At 41.7% G+C, this 16,231-nt stretch overlaps 1 protein-coding gene across 1 annotated transcript; it reads right to left on the bottom strand.

Annotated features, from left to right (window-relative positions):
- Positions 1–13,272: 13,272 nt before the first annotated feature.
- LOC101283538 (histone H2A.J) lies at positions 13,273–13,949 on the bottom strand. Its single transcript, XM_004281120.4, has one exon. The coding sequence runs from the start codon at positions 13,830–13,832 to the stop codon at positions 13,443–13,445; it is 390 nt and encodes a 129-aa protein (XP_004281168.1). The 5' UTR covers positions 13,833–13,949; the 3' UTR covers positions 13,273–13,442.
- Positions 13,950–16,231: the final 2,282 nt, after the last annotated feature.

Here is a 16,231-nt window from a genome sequence, read left to right as displayed (position 1 = left end):
TAAGTTTTAAATTTTAAAGGATGAAGAAGAGATAATTATTTTCCTTTAGGTTTATTATATGTTAGCTTTGGAGAAATTGAGAGGGTTTATATATTGCTAAAAAGATGAGTCGTCTTCTCAAAGATTACTTTCTTCTCCAGAGCTTTGTGAACTGATACTAGTGAATGGCAAAAGGTTCTTTTAAATCATTTCTAAACTATCAGTCAGAAAAGGCTGCTACTTTTTCTTTTTTGAATTTGTCATTTATATGAGCCTTTATTATTAGAAGCACAGAAAATGAATGAGAATGTTTAACACTTTTAATTTGCATTGATGCTTTCTTTACGAAGTGTTTTAATAACTAATACCTATCCAGTAATCCTGGGGAGGTATTTTCCCCATTTTACAGAGGCAGGTATTGGAACTAAAGGGCTCGTGTGATTTATCCAGGCACCCATAGTGTGTATTTCATACACGAAGACACACACCATATGTATACACACAGTGAGACAATCTATGCATTGCGTTTAGGCTAGACATACCTGGTCTTACTTTCCCGTTGTATCTTTTTTCTTTTTTTTTTTCTGTCCACTTAGTAGTCACCCCAGTTTTTTGCTTTTATTGATTTTAGCTTCTAATATATAGTGTCAATTCTTTTATTTTTTTTTAAACATCATTATTGGAGTATAATTGCTTCACAATGTTGTGCTAGTTTCCGCTGTATAACAGCGTGAATCAGCCATACGCATACATATATCCCCATATCCCCTCCCCCTTACGTCTCCCTCCCACCCTCCCTATCCCACCCCTCTAGGTGGTCACAAAGCACCGAGCTGATATCCCTGTGCTATGTGGCTGCTTCCCACTAGCTGTTTTACATTTGGTAGTGTGTATATATCAACACTACGCTCTCACTTCATCCCAGTTTACCCTTCCCACTCTCTGTGTCCTCAACGCCATTCTCTTCGTCTGCATCTTTTTTCCTCTTCTGCCCCTAGGTTCATGAGAACCTTTTTTTTTTTTTTTTTTTTTAGATTCCATATATATGTGTTAGCATGCAGTATTTGTTTTTCTCTTTCTGACTTACTTCACTCTGTATGACAGACTCTAGGTCCATTCACCTCCCTACAAGTGACTCAATTTTGTTTCTTTTTATGGCTGAATAATATTCCACTGTATATATGTGCCACATCTTTATCCGTTCATCTGTTGATGGACACTTAGGTTGTTTCCATGTCCTGGCTATTGTAAATAGTGCTGCAATGAACATTGTGGTACATGACTCTTTGAATTATGGTTTTCTCATGGAATATGCTCAGTAGTGGGCTTGCTGGGTCATATGGTAGTTCCATTTTTAGTTTTTTAAGGACTCTCCATATGTTCTCCATAGTGGCTGTATCAGTTTACATTCCCGTCAACAGTGCAAGAGGTTTCCATTTTCTCCACACCCTCTCCAGCATTAATTGTAGATTTTTTGGTGATGGCCATTCTGACCGGTGTGAGGTGATACCTCATTGTGGTTTTCATTTGCATTTCTCTAATGATTAGTGATGTTGAGCATCCTTTCATGTGTTTGTTAGCAATCTGTATATCTTCTTTGGAGAATGTCTGTTTAGGTCTTCCACCCATTTTTGGATGGGGTTGTTTGTTTTCTTGATATTGAGCTGCATGAGCTGCTTGTATATTTTGGAGATTAATCCTTTGTCAGTTGCTTCATCTGCAAATATTTTCTCCCATTCTTAGGGTTGTCTTTTCGTTGTGTTTATGGTTTCCTTTGTTGTGTAAAAGCTTTTAAGTTTCTTTAGGTCCCATTTGCTTATTTTTGTTTTTATTTCCATTGCTCTAGGAGGTGGGTCAAAAAAGATCTTGCTGCAATTTATGTCAAAGGGTGTTCTGCCTATGTTTTCCACTAAGAATTTTATAGTGTCTGGCCTTACATTTAGGTCTTTAATCGATTTTGAGTTTATTTTTGTGTGTGGTGTTAGGAAGTGTTCTAATTTCATGTTTTTACATGTAGCTGTCCGGTTTTCCCAGCACCACTTATTGAAGAGGCTGTCTTTTCTCCATTGTACACTCTTGCCTCTTTAATCAAAGATAAGGTGACCTATGTTCATGGGTTTATCTCTGGGCTTTCTATCCTGTTCCATTGATCTATTTTTCTGTTTTTCTGCATTTGTCATTTACATCATGGTTTTATAAAAATGTTTGTTCTGGTTAGATCACTGCTGTGAAATGTAAGCCTGATATAAATCTTCAGTCAGGTATATGGATAAATATTACCATTTCTTTATCCAAGTATCGCTTTATTACACATTAATCACTCCTTAACATCATTGTGAAATTCCTTTAAGGTACTATAAAGTGTGAATTAAGGATCATCACATGGCATGGAATCAGCATAAAGCCCGAGGTGACATCTAAGTTCTAGTTGCAATTCTCATTTTGCATATTCTAGTTTGTGCTCTTTATTAAAATATCTCCCTATTTATGTTTAGCTGGGAGACATTTTTTAGTATTAAACTACTTTTTACTGCATTCAAGTCATTCTTCAGATCACAGAAGATGCCACAGTCACCACCCCATGTAGAACTGCACGTTTCTGTTTTGTCCTGAATGCAAACTGGAGCAGGTCTAATACCTGGGAATGTTCCTCAGCCAGAATCGGTTTGGAGGACAGCCTTATCACAGGACTTCTGGAGCTCAAAGCTCTTCCTGAGCAAAGCTGTAGATAAATTTACACATCCAGGTCCTGGGTTCAGGAAGGTATAAATGAGCTGTGGGGAAGCTTTTCTTTACATTCCTGGAAATAAGGACTTTTGGTAAAGTTGGGAGCTGGGACTTCTGTGAGACCAAAATAACTACCTACTCCAGTTCTTTTGTCTCTAAGAAGGCCTTGTAGTTGGCTGTGAAGGAAAAGTAGGGAGGACAGGGCAAGTGGCCAGGACTGGGTGAGCAGAGGGGTTTTCCTTAATCGGCCTGTTCGTTTTGCTGAGGGTCAATAGCCAGTAGAGAGAGAGGTTGGAGAATGAGAGGATAATTGATGGTATGAGGTACCTGAGGGTTTGGGGAGGCGTGAGGGAGTACAAACTATTCATTCCACAGATTGTTATTGAGCGCCTGCTGCAAGCTAGGTGCTAGGAAAGCAGTAGTAAGAAAATCAGATGAGGTCTCTACTATCATGGCTCTAATGGAAATTCCAGGAGATAAACATCAATGTCTATGTTACTTCTGTCTCATACTTTGAATACAGTATTTACCAATGCTAATTTTTTTAAAGAATTTCTTTTTTTTAACCTGCACTAATAAACAATTTGGAAAAAAATAATCTGAGGTCTGCATGTGCCACGTGCTGGCGCAGTGATACTCATCAGACCTTTATAATATTTATATGTTACCTTTCTATAGTTATTTTTAAAAAATGAAAATGTTTTCTCTGAACATTTAAAAATACTAAGTATCAACTGCTTACCTTAATGATGCTGCAACCAAATAGAGAAAACATTTTCCTTAGAGAAAAAAAGTTTTCAAAGAAAAAACCATGGCTCCCCAAATACATGTTTTTCCTTGATCTGTTATCCTATTCAGAGTATTTCCCCTTTTTAGCCATCTGAAGCCTAAAAATAAGATGTTTTCTATTGTCATTTACCATAATGAATCCATATTTAGTAAGAATTATACCACACGTGCAGGAGATAAATAACTGATATGTAGGAAAATTAACACTTTAAAAATGCTATGAAATGCAAAAAATGTTTTCAGGACTTTTTGTAACAATATTTTGTGAGGAAAATTAGAACGCAGTAATGTTTAATATCCATTGAATCTCAAGAAAAAATTAGAGTCCAAAGAAGAACACAATTAACTACGTTATTCATTATCATTGCACCCAGCAACCTTGACCCCAATAAACTGGGGAGTGAGGTAAAGAACGAAGGAAGGTGACAGCCAAAGTTCAGGTAGGGAGAGGGGAAAAAAGAACATTAGTATAGCTCTGAAATCTTGCCTGGTTTCATGAAATGTACCACCCACAAATGAAAAGGCCATATTATTTTCATGAAGGCCTGGCTTTTTTCAATGAGTTGATAAAGGTTGCCATATTTAGGGACTTATTGTAAGACGAACCCATACCTTCTAATAACGGCTCTTGGCTTTCTTGTGTGAGGAGGGAACTAAAATACAGGCAGAGTACAAATCCAACATTTGCTCCTAAGACGATTCTTATTACAGAGTAACCCAAATCACAGGAGGAGGTATTTCTAAATCCATATTTGTACTGAGTTTATCCATAAAAATACATGTTCATTTTAAAAACTTGAGGGTTAACGTAAAGAAGTAAAGAATAACATGAAAGTACCACTTTTATGGAGAAAAACCAAATAGAGCAACAGAAGTTGCTTTAAAAGATGCTTTGTGTTTATTACTTTTTATTTTTGTGTGTTTGTTTCCACTGATAGACCAGAACAGGGATCAGCAAGCTTTCCATAAATATTTGGGGCTTTGGGAACTACAGAGTCTCTGCCACAACTACTCAACCCTGCCTCTGAAGTGTGAAACCTGCCGAACAGGCAGGTGGCCGGTCACACTCCACAGCCACGTGGGGAGGGACCCAGGAGAGAAAAACTCTGGACAGGTGGGCCTGTGAGGGAGTCAGGGCACCAGTGAAGGCTGGAGGCCCAGCGTGTGTGGTTTCCCCCTAGGGAGGACCATGGGAAGGTGGTCCCCAGGGCGAGTCAGGGCTGGAGGTCATGCAGGGAATGTGCATTCTGGGCACGAGGCTGGAGTAGAAGCCACCCGGTATCCTCACCCCCTCACTGCTTACCCACCACAACCGGGCAGCAGCCTGAGCCAGCAGGAGTCATACTTCCCTCCTGCCAAGGCCCTCAGTGCCCTCTCCCCACAGAGCCTAGCATCACGCTTCTGTAAGGAAGGCAGGCCCAGAGGAACTCCAACCACTACCACAGAGCCCGTATAAAGTTGGAATTTGGAGCCCTGAGGCAATAAATTTATAACTGGCACACGAGAGCATAAGGAAAATTCAGTCTTTTTACTTCCACTTTCACAACCTAGTTGTAAAATTATTGGCACAAATTCCTTTAACAAAAATCTATGGAATGTTTCTCAAGCTCCTTCAGGCGGGTGGTTAGGCCATTAGCTTATGCGTATTAGCTGATGATAAAATTTCTGTGTGTCATTTTGTTCTTAAAAATATCTCAAGAGGACTGCAATTGACTGGCCATCTGTGTTAGGGGTTTGTTAAGTAGAACAAAGCTAAGAACTAGGAAGTAAGCAAAAAATACTCAGAAACTCTGACAGAGACAGTGGTACTCACTCAAGGATTCCGTGTGCTCTTTTACGTTTTCCAGCCTTCTTTGCAGTGAGATTTAAGCATGAACTAGTTCTTTCCCGAAGCAAAAAGTGGGTGTGAGTTCCCTGCACTCCTAACCCCCTGCCGCCGGAAGAGACAGGAAGTACTTTGGTATGGCTGGCAAATGGCATATATATGAAAACACGGCAGAAGAATAGGCTGGAATCTATGAATTTTATAGACTTCCTTTAAGGTCTACTTTTATGGAAGCTTCAGGAACACAGGGATTCCATCTGTCCTGTTTGCTCTTGCTAGAACACTGTGTATCAAGGGTTTTTGTCAGGGGGATAAACTTTGTCGTGCTAGCAAAGGTCCGGTGACATTCCTCCCCATAGCAGTGGGTGCCTGCTCATGTTATATTTGTATAACTAAGGGTCCGGATCCCCCGTTTACATGATTCCACCCTCTTCTATGCCCCTAAGGAGGATGAACTGTAGAAACTGCCTTAATGGGGTTTCTTACCTTCTGGCATCCATTTAGGCTGGGTAATAAGCGCTGTGTAGGAGGAAGGGAGGAAAGTGAGGTCATGGTAATTACTCCCCTGGCCCCTCCCCGCATGGTTGCCTTGGGTTAGCTTTTCCTGACTCTCCCTGTCATGTGGGCTCCTCCACACTACCTTCTCCTACCAGGTCTGGTGACCACACCCCTTCACTCCATCAGCCGAGGGTGGTGGAGCCCAGCGGTCACCAGCCCTCCCATGTGCTTTCCCTGCATCACTGTAAGCAGTCCCTTCATTAAACTGTCCTAAAATCACATTTGGGCATGCCATCTGTTTCCAGACAGGATCCTGGCTGACTTAGCACCTGAATAAATATTCAACAGAGGATGTGTTGAATAAATAATATATAAAAGACAGAGAAGTCACCGAATACAGATAACAAATGTGTTAATATTATAAAACTCCCAGAACAGTGTTTGGCGCATGGTACATACATGTTTGTTAGAATGACATTTGCTTTTCAGAATGAGACCTATGGCTGTGATGGAGAGGACAGATTGGCTGCAAGGTGACAGACCCCAGGTGGGAAGATGCATCTTTCCCCACTGTAGGGGAGAGATGAAGAGTGCCAGACCACCACGGGTGGGTCGAGGGGAGGAGTCGAGAGGTCTGTTCCAGAGGAAGAAAGCACAAGACTGGATAACCAATCTGATGTAGGGGATGAGGCAGAAAGAGAAACAAGAACGTGGGGTCTCCAGCTTAGGGCTTTGGTTGCCTGGCAGTGTCCAGCGAATAAAGGCTGTGAAGCTGCCTTATTGAGGGTGATGATGAAGAACAGCAGGAAGAAGATGACTCCAGCAGCTAACGTTTATGGAACGTTACTGTGTGCCAGGCATTTTCAGAAGTGCTTTACATGTATTAATTTATTTAATCCTTACTACAACCCCGTGGGGTAGCTAGTACACATTTTACAGATGTGTCTGTTGAGGTGAAGAATGATTAGATAACTTTCCCAGAGTTACACAACTAGGGGAGCAGAAATTCAAACCTAGGTAGTGGACTGGGAGAGGCGGGTGTGGAATGATGGGAATTGGTCCAGTTTGGAACAGCTGAGGTTGAGACCCCAGTGAGATAACCTATGGCGATCTTAAGTAGGCAGGTGAAGTGTGAAGTTTAGAAGGCAGGTAGGGGATATATACCATAAACACTGAGAGACAGGGGAACACAAAAGGGAAAGAGAAAATCGAAGTAGAAAATATAAGGTAATAATCACAACAACAGCAGTAATTTATTGAGCTCTTACCATACACTAGACACTAAATGCTTTATGATAAGGAAAAGATACTATTATCCCATCTTTATGCATGAGAAAACCAAGACTTAGCAAGCTTATAAATAAATGCCTAGATTTTTATTGGTTTGAATGCTTTTCTTCCTGGCATAAGTTCAAATCAGAATAACTGACTGGATTCTGTTTGGGCCCGACAATGGGAAGCAGGATATTGGAAGAGGGGAGAAAAGTGAGGTCATGGTATTTACTTAATATATACATTTAAATGTATTAAAATTATGTATAATTATATATATATAAAGCATATATAAATAAAATTTAAAACAATTCATTATTAGAAATATTGATACATGAACTATCATGTGAAAAATACCAGGACATTTTTACCCTATGTGAAGACACGCAAAAAGATAAATTCAAGAGAGAACGTTCCTTGATGAATGTGAAAGCAAGGGGATGGTGTCGGAGGATTTGGATGTTTAAAGTACATGAATGTGGGACTGAAATACCCACAGACAGTGGTTCCCTCTTTTGCGTGGTGCTTGGACACTGCCGACATTCGCCTTGGATGTCTCTGTCTACCTCCGCTGCTCAGCAAGTCCTCTTCTCAGGGTCACGCTTTTTTCTTTAGTTATTGAGAGAGGGGAACACAGCCCATGACAGCTTGAAACTGGCCTGGACTATTGGCTAGACCCTGGCGTTACTAGGAGTTGGCCTGACATAGCTGTACCATGGTATTACGTGGAACATAAACCATTTCACATGACACCAACAACACACAAGGCCATTCTACTGTGAAACATCAAAACAAAACCGAGATCTCTGTATCATATATGAACACAAAAACATAAGCGTTGTCCAAACCCCAAAAATGACCAAACAGCCCCTGTGTTGGCCCATATGCATTAGCATCTTCACCTATTACAGCTTTAGCCTCACTTCCTTCCTTGTATCTGATTAGCTGTATTAAGCTACCAAATCAAAGACGTACCTCTGTTCCCTCCACAGTATGGAATCCTGGGCGAAGCCCCAGACTAACATCCTATACACAGACCCAAGCCCTATAACAAATCCTTTCTAATATATTAGACACCTCACATCTCCCCAGTATGTGTGCTCCCTGCTACAAAGAACAACAAACCCAACTTGTTAAACTACAGGTATGTTCCTGGTGGTCTTTGGCTGAAGGGCAAAGACAAAACTATGGATTCAACTAAAGTGCTCATTACTTGGACCAGGACTCTCAACTCAGTAATAGTGTGAACATCTGGGACCCCTGGGCTTTTGACAGGAACAAGAGAGTTCATTTGACAAGTACTTTAAAACAGAAAGCAAGTAAACCCTTACGAGCACTTTGCTTGTCTGGTTTGCCTAAAAGAAAGATAATTTTGTTTAGTGTAGGGCTTATCCCTCCTTTGTTTCCATCATTTGGAGTTAGGCTGTGCTGGCTTTTTAATTGCATGGCTTGATAAAATTATCAAAGACCCCAGTTACTATCCAAACCCACTGTTAACCTTTTTTTGTGTATATATATATATATGTTAAAATGTGTTTTTCAACACCTAAACTTTCTTTCCTCTCCCTGTAGAGAAAACAAAATAAAGCTTTACGGTGATAATTTCGTATCTGCCTGAAGCCAGCCAGCTTCCTTTCTTTTTTCATTTTGTTTTGTTTTGTTCCTCTTACTCTCCATTTCCCTCTCTTGGGAAACTAAACACTTAAACATTAACTAAGTTTGTCAGGGTCAAATTTCTCCTGCTTTAGTCATTCTAAAATACCTACATTGGCTTTATGAATTAATAAGTTGCTCTAACACAACACTGTAAATCCACTATAAGTCAAAAAGAAAAAAAGTTGCCACCATTTCTATAACTTCTTTAAAATTGAAACTTAAAACATTGATTAAAATTAAAATATGTAAAAACCTGTATTCAAATATATGGGATGATAACAAAAGATGCATTCTCAAATGGTTCTTTGCCAATATTCTTCTCGGCTTTTGTAAAAAAATGTTTTTGGACTCCCCTGGCAGTCCAGGAGTTAGGACTCCACACTTCCAATGCAGGGGCCAACAGGTTCAATCCCTGGTTGAAGAACTAAGATCCCACATGCCGCTCGGCGCAACCAAAACAATTTAAAAATTTAAAAAAATAAAATTTTAAAAAATGTTTTTGCTGTCACGATATATCTCCCTCTAATTTCTGTATATGCAATGTGAAAATGCGAAGGAGAAAATGCATCTCCATTCCAGTGCCACGGGTAAAGTAAGCCAGCTTGCCAGCGTTCCCTGGGTAGGACAACGTAATAACTTTTAAAGAACATATTCTACTTACATGTCAAAATAAAGACAAATTAGGAAGTGTCTGGGAGCACAGCGACCCAAATTGTGAAAAATCTCCATCCCTTGACGCTCTCTCCTTCAGTCTGTGTCCCGTCATCTTCTGAAAGGCTGCTCTTCCTCGACAGGAGATTAGACCTCACAGATCCCGCACGCCCTGTCAGAGATTCACTTACACACCTTTCCCTACATTCTCTAGATTTATATTCCCCCTAGATGATTTTACCCATGAAGACCATTGTTAATCATGACTCCCAGATTCTTATCTCCAGGCCAGACTTTCTCCCCTGGATTCCCCGGACGCAGGTATATTGCCTTTTGACCCCCATGCTTTTGCACGTGCTGTCCCTCTGCCTAGAACGCTCTGTCGTGTCAGGCTCACTTTTGCACTAGACCCATCTCAGGTGCCACTCTCCCCACCAGGCCGAGAAACACAGGTGCCTCTTCTCTGTTACTATAATACCCTGAGCATCTCCCTTTCTTAAGGTGTAGCCTGCTAGATTATAATCATCTTTCTAATTATATGATAATCATTGTTCTTGACAGCCAGTTATCAATCATAGATGTAACATGTAACATATGCTCAATAAATTGTTGAACGAACAGGTTCCATTTTTAATCTGAGTGGGTGCATTTAACAAGCTACTAATTCCAAACTAGGTTGTCCTTCAAGGGGGAAAAAATACAAATTCAGGTTCACAAGGTTCATTTCGCTATTTACGACTCTCTTTTCTGTTACAGACTGGATTGTAGATGTCTTATAGCTAGTAAAACAGCCATTAAGCTTGTTTTTATGGTGCGTTAGACGAGAAGTCACAGAATTGCTAGAATGCCAGATGTTTACTAACTTCAATAGGTCCCGTGACTACTGCTACTTGCTCTAAATCCAGTTTCACATACTAATGGTTACTATTCATTGAGCACATTTCTATATGCGAAGCTCAGTGCCTTAATTTACATTATCTCATTAACTCTTCCCCCAGATCCACTGATGTAACTCTATTATTATGCCCAATTAATAGATGAAACTGAGATTTAAAGAGATTGAGTAACATTTCCAAAATCACCCACCTACTAAGGAGGTGAGTGGATTTGAGCCCAGGTCTCATTCCAGAGAGTAAAAGTTCTTAAACACCATAGTACATGACCTTTCAACCATCGGAAGGAGATTTGTGAAGAGTTTGCATATAGTTATCACCAATTATGGGGCCAGACTAAACCTTTTGATTCCAGGCAGACAAAACTAAACAGACCAGTTCTCAGGGACACAAAGGCAAGACTGGCCCTGCAGGAAAAAACAAAGAATGAACAAATCCTGGCCAAGTCACAGCCTGCCACGCTGAATGGCTTATCTCCACGAGAAAGCGCATGTGTGTATACACACACAACTATGGATTAGAAATCTACTAAGGACAAGAATTCAGGTCCCACCAGTTTTTGTCCTAAATCTTCTTCCATCAGGTCTCGTGCTTGAAAAAATATTGGCCTTTTAAGTTAACAATCATACATTGGCAAGAACTGTTTGTGCATCAAAGATCTACAGGCTGAACTGATTTGGCAAGGGGTGTGCATTTATTTTTTTTAGGGGTGTGCATTTATTTTTTTTAGGGGTATGCATTTTTAACTGCCAATAAACTATTCAGGTTTAAAAACCCCTCAAAAACAGAAATGGTGAGGGACTGACTGAAGCTTGCAGCAGGGGAAGTATTTAAGGGGAGCCTAAGAATCTCTGGGACAGTGGTGGTCGAGGTAGAATGAGGATGGGGGTCATCACTGTACCTTGTATCTGGCCTGTTTTTATCTTCAGGTAACAGGATCAGACTCCTGTGAATCTTTAGAGGGAAAAGAAAAGTTTATCTTATAAATGTCCTATCCTAATTTCTTTACCATTTGGTAATAATCTTTCATGTGCCTCAAATTTTTTAGGAAATTAAGACATAAGGTCAAAACCAGCACCTGATATACACTTTTTTTCCCTCCACTGCCCATCACTCCACAAAGTGGTAACAATGAGAACTATTCCTAATAATTGGGCATTAAAAACAACAAAATCGTATTAACTACAGTTACCTATTCCCTAACCTATAAAGGTAAGCCTATATCCCTGTAGAAAATGGTACTTCTTTCAATTTACTGAGCATCTAATATCTGGCATGCAATAAAGGAACAATCTCAGTCATCAAAATAGGTATTATGACTATTATTTTACATATGAGGAAGCCTTCTGAGTAGAAGGTGGTAATGGAGTAAACAGCTGGACACCTTGGAAACTGCCCTGGGTACATACCCTTGGTATTTTCTCACATTTCACATATTTATTAAAGCATTACTGTGCCATTAATCAACACAACCCCAATAGGCATTGTTGGAATGAGGTCATTACTTTAGGCCTCCGAACAGGGGTATGTGTGGCCTGACCTTGGTATGCTTCAATCTTGATCACATGGGAGAAGTAATCCCGACATTCATTCCACAAGCAACAGAGAGACACAAGTACTAGTGGAAGCTGATGGGGAATTCTTTCTCTGATAGTAACTTATTTGTTCAGTGTCCTACCTTCAGGACACTGAACAAATAAGTGAGCTTTAAGAGTCAAAATCCAGTTGGTCTCATCTACAGCTATACCCCATCACCCATCACCTAGTACTGTGCATGGCATATAGACATGCTCAATAAATATTGGGGAAGAAATAAAGACAGTCCATGTGAGAAAACGGGCCAACTACAATACTACCAAGAATGAAGACATACTGTTTTTTTGTTTTCTTTTCAAGAAGACTTCAACTCTGACTCACAGGAAAGATGAATCCAAAGACGTGAAATCTAAACGGGGATCTTATTTTGTGGAGCATGAGGGCCAGGACAAAGCTTGTAGAAAAGGGTGAAATGGAAGGGTCAGTTAAGGACAGATTGGATTGCTAGTGTGTAACTTTCAAATTCTTGATCTGAAATCATTTGTCCTTGCCTTTTCTCACATCTCACATATTTATTAAAGCATTACTGTACCATTAAGCAACACAACCCCAATAGGCATTGTTGGAATGAGGTCATTACTTCAGGCCAGTGGTAGAACATAAGGGACATCAAGAGGGTGATTTGTTGTTATAAAGCAAAATCGAACCAATTACATTTCCACAGGAATCTAATATGGTGGAGATAAGACCATTATGAAGCTAGAAACTTGAGAAAATCATTTTTAAAGCTCATAAGCATATGTAACTCATGACTAAAGGTGCTGCACTGTTCTGCAACATGAGTGTCAGGGGAACAAACTTCCAACCTCGTGACTCATGCTTCCGTATTACACATTACACACTCATGCTTCCGTATTCTTCATTTTAAAGAAATGTGAACATAAGCGTGTTCATAAAAATATCTGATACCGAAAACACAACAGCTGTCAGGCCAAGAAAAATCTGTTGACACCGTGTCATCAGAGCCACACTTCCAAGACGGCAAGTTATTTTACCTTTTGAAAAGTATGGGCGGAGAGACAACTTCCTGCCCAAGACCAGCTCGAAGCCACCGTCTCCTTCCTAGAACAGGTTCCTGAACTGCCCAAACAGGGCAGGGGAGCAAAGGCCCTGGGAAGGGAAAGTAAAAATAACTCCCCCAGCCGCATTCGCACCTACTCTGTCTCTCCTCCGCCTTCAGGCGAGGAGGAAGAGTTCCCAACTCTGCCCACCTCCAGGCCAGTGGGTCCCTTCTGGTCTCCCTTGCCCGCCTTGAGGGCGACCTGCGGACCAAAGCAGCCCAGAAAGTGGCTCAGGCCGACCCACCAGTACCTCCTCCAAAGGCCTCCCGGTTGCCCCCTGGGTCACCCGGCAGGCCCCCGCGATTACACAGTTCTCTCGACCAGACAACTTTCACCGACTTTATTGGCCCCCGACCCTAATGGGCCCCTCGCCGCCCACCTCCCCACTAGATCGCGCCGGCCCTCCATAACATCAACCGTATTCAAAAACACTGCGGAGTGGCTATGGAAAGAGCCTTTGCTGAGGAAGCCAGCTCTCCTGTGGCGGCGTCAGGGTCACTTGCTCTTCGCCTTCTGACTCTCCGTCTTCTTGGGCAGCAGCACGGCCTGGATGTTGGGTAGGACGCCGCCCTGGGCGATGGTCACTTTCCCCAGCAGCTTGTTTAGCTCCTCGTCATTGCGGATGGCGAGTTGCAGGTGGCGAGGGATTATCCTGGTCTTCTTGTTGTCCCGCGCGGCGTTGCCAGCCAACTCCAGGATCTCCGCCGTCAGGTACTCCAACACCGCCGCCAGGTACACCGGCGCCCCGGCTCCCACTCGCTCTGCGTAGTTACCTTTGCGCAGCAGTCGGTGCACTCGGCCCACCGGGAACTGCAGGCCCGCGCGAGAGGACCGGGACTTGGCCTTTGCCCGCACTTTGCCGCCCTGCTTTCCGCGACCAGACATGTTTGTCTCTCGCCTAAAACTCCAGCTAGGGGAAATAAAACCCAGCGGTCCAGTTCCTAGAATGGAAGGGCAACGTACCACATCTGAACTGCCTCCACCAACACTTTGCTGACACTAGGCAGCGCCTTCCCATTGGGCGCGGCAACAACCTCGGCTCCGGTGACCAATGACAGGCAGGCTCTTCTCCCAATTAGAGCGCTGGCAGAAGGACCGCCTTCTCCAGCTTGCTCCAATCAAAAGAAAAACTGCTAACCCTCATTTACATAACCTTCCATATGAATACCCTGGGCCCGACTGCTCCGCCTTTAAGGGTTCAGTTGAACTTACAGGATCCTGAGGTTTCAACGTCCTCGCTCACTCGCAGGAAAATAACGTCTTAAGAATTAAGTAACCGGGTTTCCCTAGTGGCGCTAGTGGTGTAGTGGTTGAGAATCCGCCTGCCAATGTAGGAAACACAGATTCTAGCTCTGGTCGGGGAAGATCCCACATGCCACAAAGCAACTAAGGCCGTGTGCCACAATTACGGAGCCTACAAGCTGTAACTACTGAGCCCGCATGCCACAACTACTGAAGCCCATGCTCTTAGAGCCCATGCTCCACAATAAAAGAACCCACTGTAATGAGAAGCCCGCTCACGGCAACAAAGAGTAGCTCTCCTGCTCACCGCAACTAGATAAAAAAGCCTGCACGCAGTAACAAAGACCCAATGCAGCCAAAAATAAATTAATTAATTTTTTAAAAAGTTTAAAAAAATTAAGAAACCATGGTAAGAAAAAGAAAAATCCGGAAGGAGAGCTACTCTAAAGTACAAGGCCTGAAGCAAGAAATCCCTCTAGCACTTGAGGTCGCAGGGTATGCCCCCAATTTTTGACTTATTATTATTATTATTATGGACACTTTTTATTCTTGTAAACAAGAGAGATCTCTAACTTGAAAATGTTCTAACCTTGATTTCTTAGTAAATATTTAAAAGCCAACCTATTTTACCATTACAAGAATCCTGATTCTTCAAGACTTTTCTTCTTTGAGTCAAGGATTAAAATCATGTGGTACAATTTGACTATTTAGGATTTTTTTTTTAGCCATCCAGAGAGTGTTCTGAGAGCTCTTTTAATTCTTCTTTAACAACAATAACAGTAACTTTTTTGTGCTATGGAGATGGGTAAGGATAGGTAAATAATAAGCATTTAGGTATATATAAATATTTACCATAAAGCTTTCCTGCTGGAAAGGCTTATTCGTCAGGACTAGGGACAGGGAGCACAGTTTACTAAAATATTTGTTCCTCAAGGTGTTAAGTACCTGGGAAAGAGTTATGAATCATCCTCTAAATACTGCTGCCTTTTATCGCAGTAAACCCTTTTGGGAAGACAGTCCTATCTCCTAGAGGGGGGACACTACTCAAAAGTTTTGTTTCTGCTCAGGGATTCTCTTAAGAAAAGAATGGAGAGCCTCCTAATTGGGGATCTGCAGTATAAATCACTATTTAAAGCCACGATCATGGCATCCACTATTTTACAGGAACTTTGAATTTTTAAGTGAGAACCTCGGGTTTTAATGAAATAAGATTACAGTATTTTAACTAAATAATCACAGAAATAGTTATTTGATTGAAACGCAAAAAACGCGCTTCGGCTGGAGGCGGTGGAGGCAGTAAAGTCTGCCAACTGTGCAGAAGAATCTTCAAGGGAAAAGTCTGGGGGGATTGGGGGGAATGGGTAAGGTTAGACTTTTTGAAAGGATTTTAGTTCTTTCTCCACGGGGCCCCCAAAAGAGAAAAAAGAACCATTAAAAGATTTTCTCTACCCCAACTAGTGACTTAAAAAGATCCACAGGTGTAAAGCAACTGCTTTTAAATTTAACATGTAGTAAAGCATTCCTGGTTCCTATTGATTTTCACATTAGTCTGAGAATGGTATTATAAGAGTAAGCATTCCGTTTGAAAACTATAAAATTAGAATTCCCGCGCCCTACAGAGAGAGAGAGAGAGAAAAGGCAAAATAAATTTTATCGAGTCTTTCCTCAATTTCATGGCAAAAATAAGAAAATCTTCCCCAAATAAGCAAACAAGAAATTTTATAGGGAGGGAATTTTTTTTTTTTTTTTTTTTTTTTCCGGTACGCGGGCCTCTCACTGTTGTGGCCGCTCCCGTTGCGTAGCACAGGCTCCGGACGCGCAGGCTCAGCGGCCTATGACTCACGGGCCCAGCCGCTCCGCGGCATGTGGGATCTTCCCGGACCAGGGCACGAACCGGTGTTCGCTGAATCGGCAGGCGGACTCTCAACCACTGCGCCACCAGGGAAGCCCTATAGGGAGGGAATTTTTAAAAAAAAAAAAAAAGAAAGAAATCTCCTGGAGCCTATAGCTCCGCCCACTTGCTTGAGGTTTTCAAACAGGTC

This window comes from Orcinus orca, chromosome 11 (assembly GCF_937001465.1).
Source record: "Orcinus orca chromosome 11, mOrcOrc1.1, whole genome shotgun sequence".
Taxonomy (NCBI): domain Eukaryota; kingdom Metazoa; phylum Chordata; class Mammalia; order Artiodactyla; family Delphinidae; genus Orcinus; species Orcinus orca.
Note: the sequence above shows the minus strand (reverse complement) of the source record. Positions and strands in the feature narration are given on the sequence as shown.

Bases quoted from the DNA above. Each gene is read 5' to 3' on its own strand.
- LOC101283538 (XM_004281120.4), bottom strand. From the start codon at position 13,832: ATGTCTGGTCGCGGAAAGCAGGGCGGCAAAGTGCGGGCAAAGGCCAAG.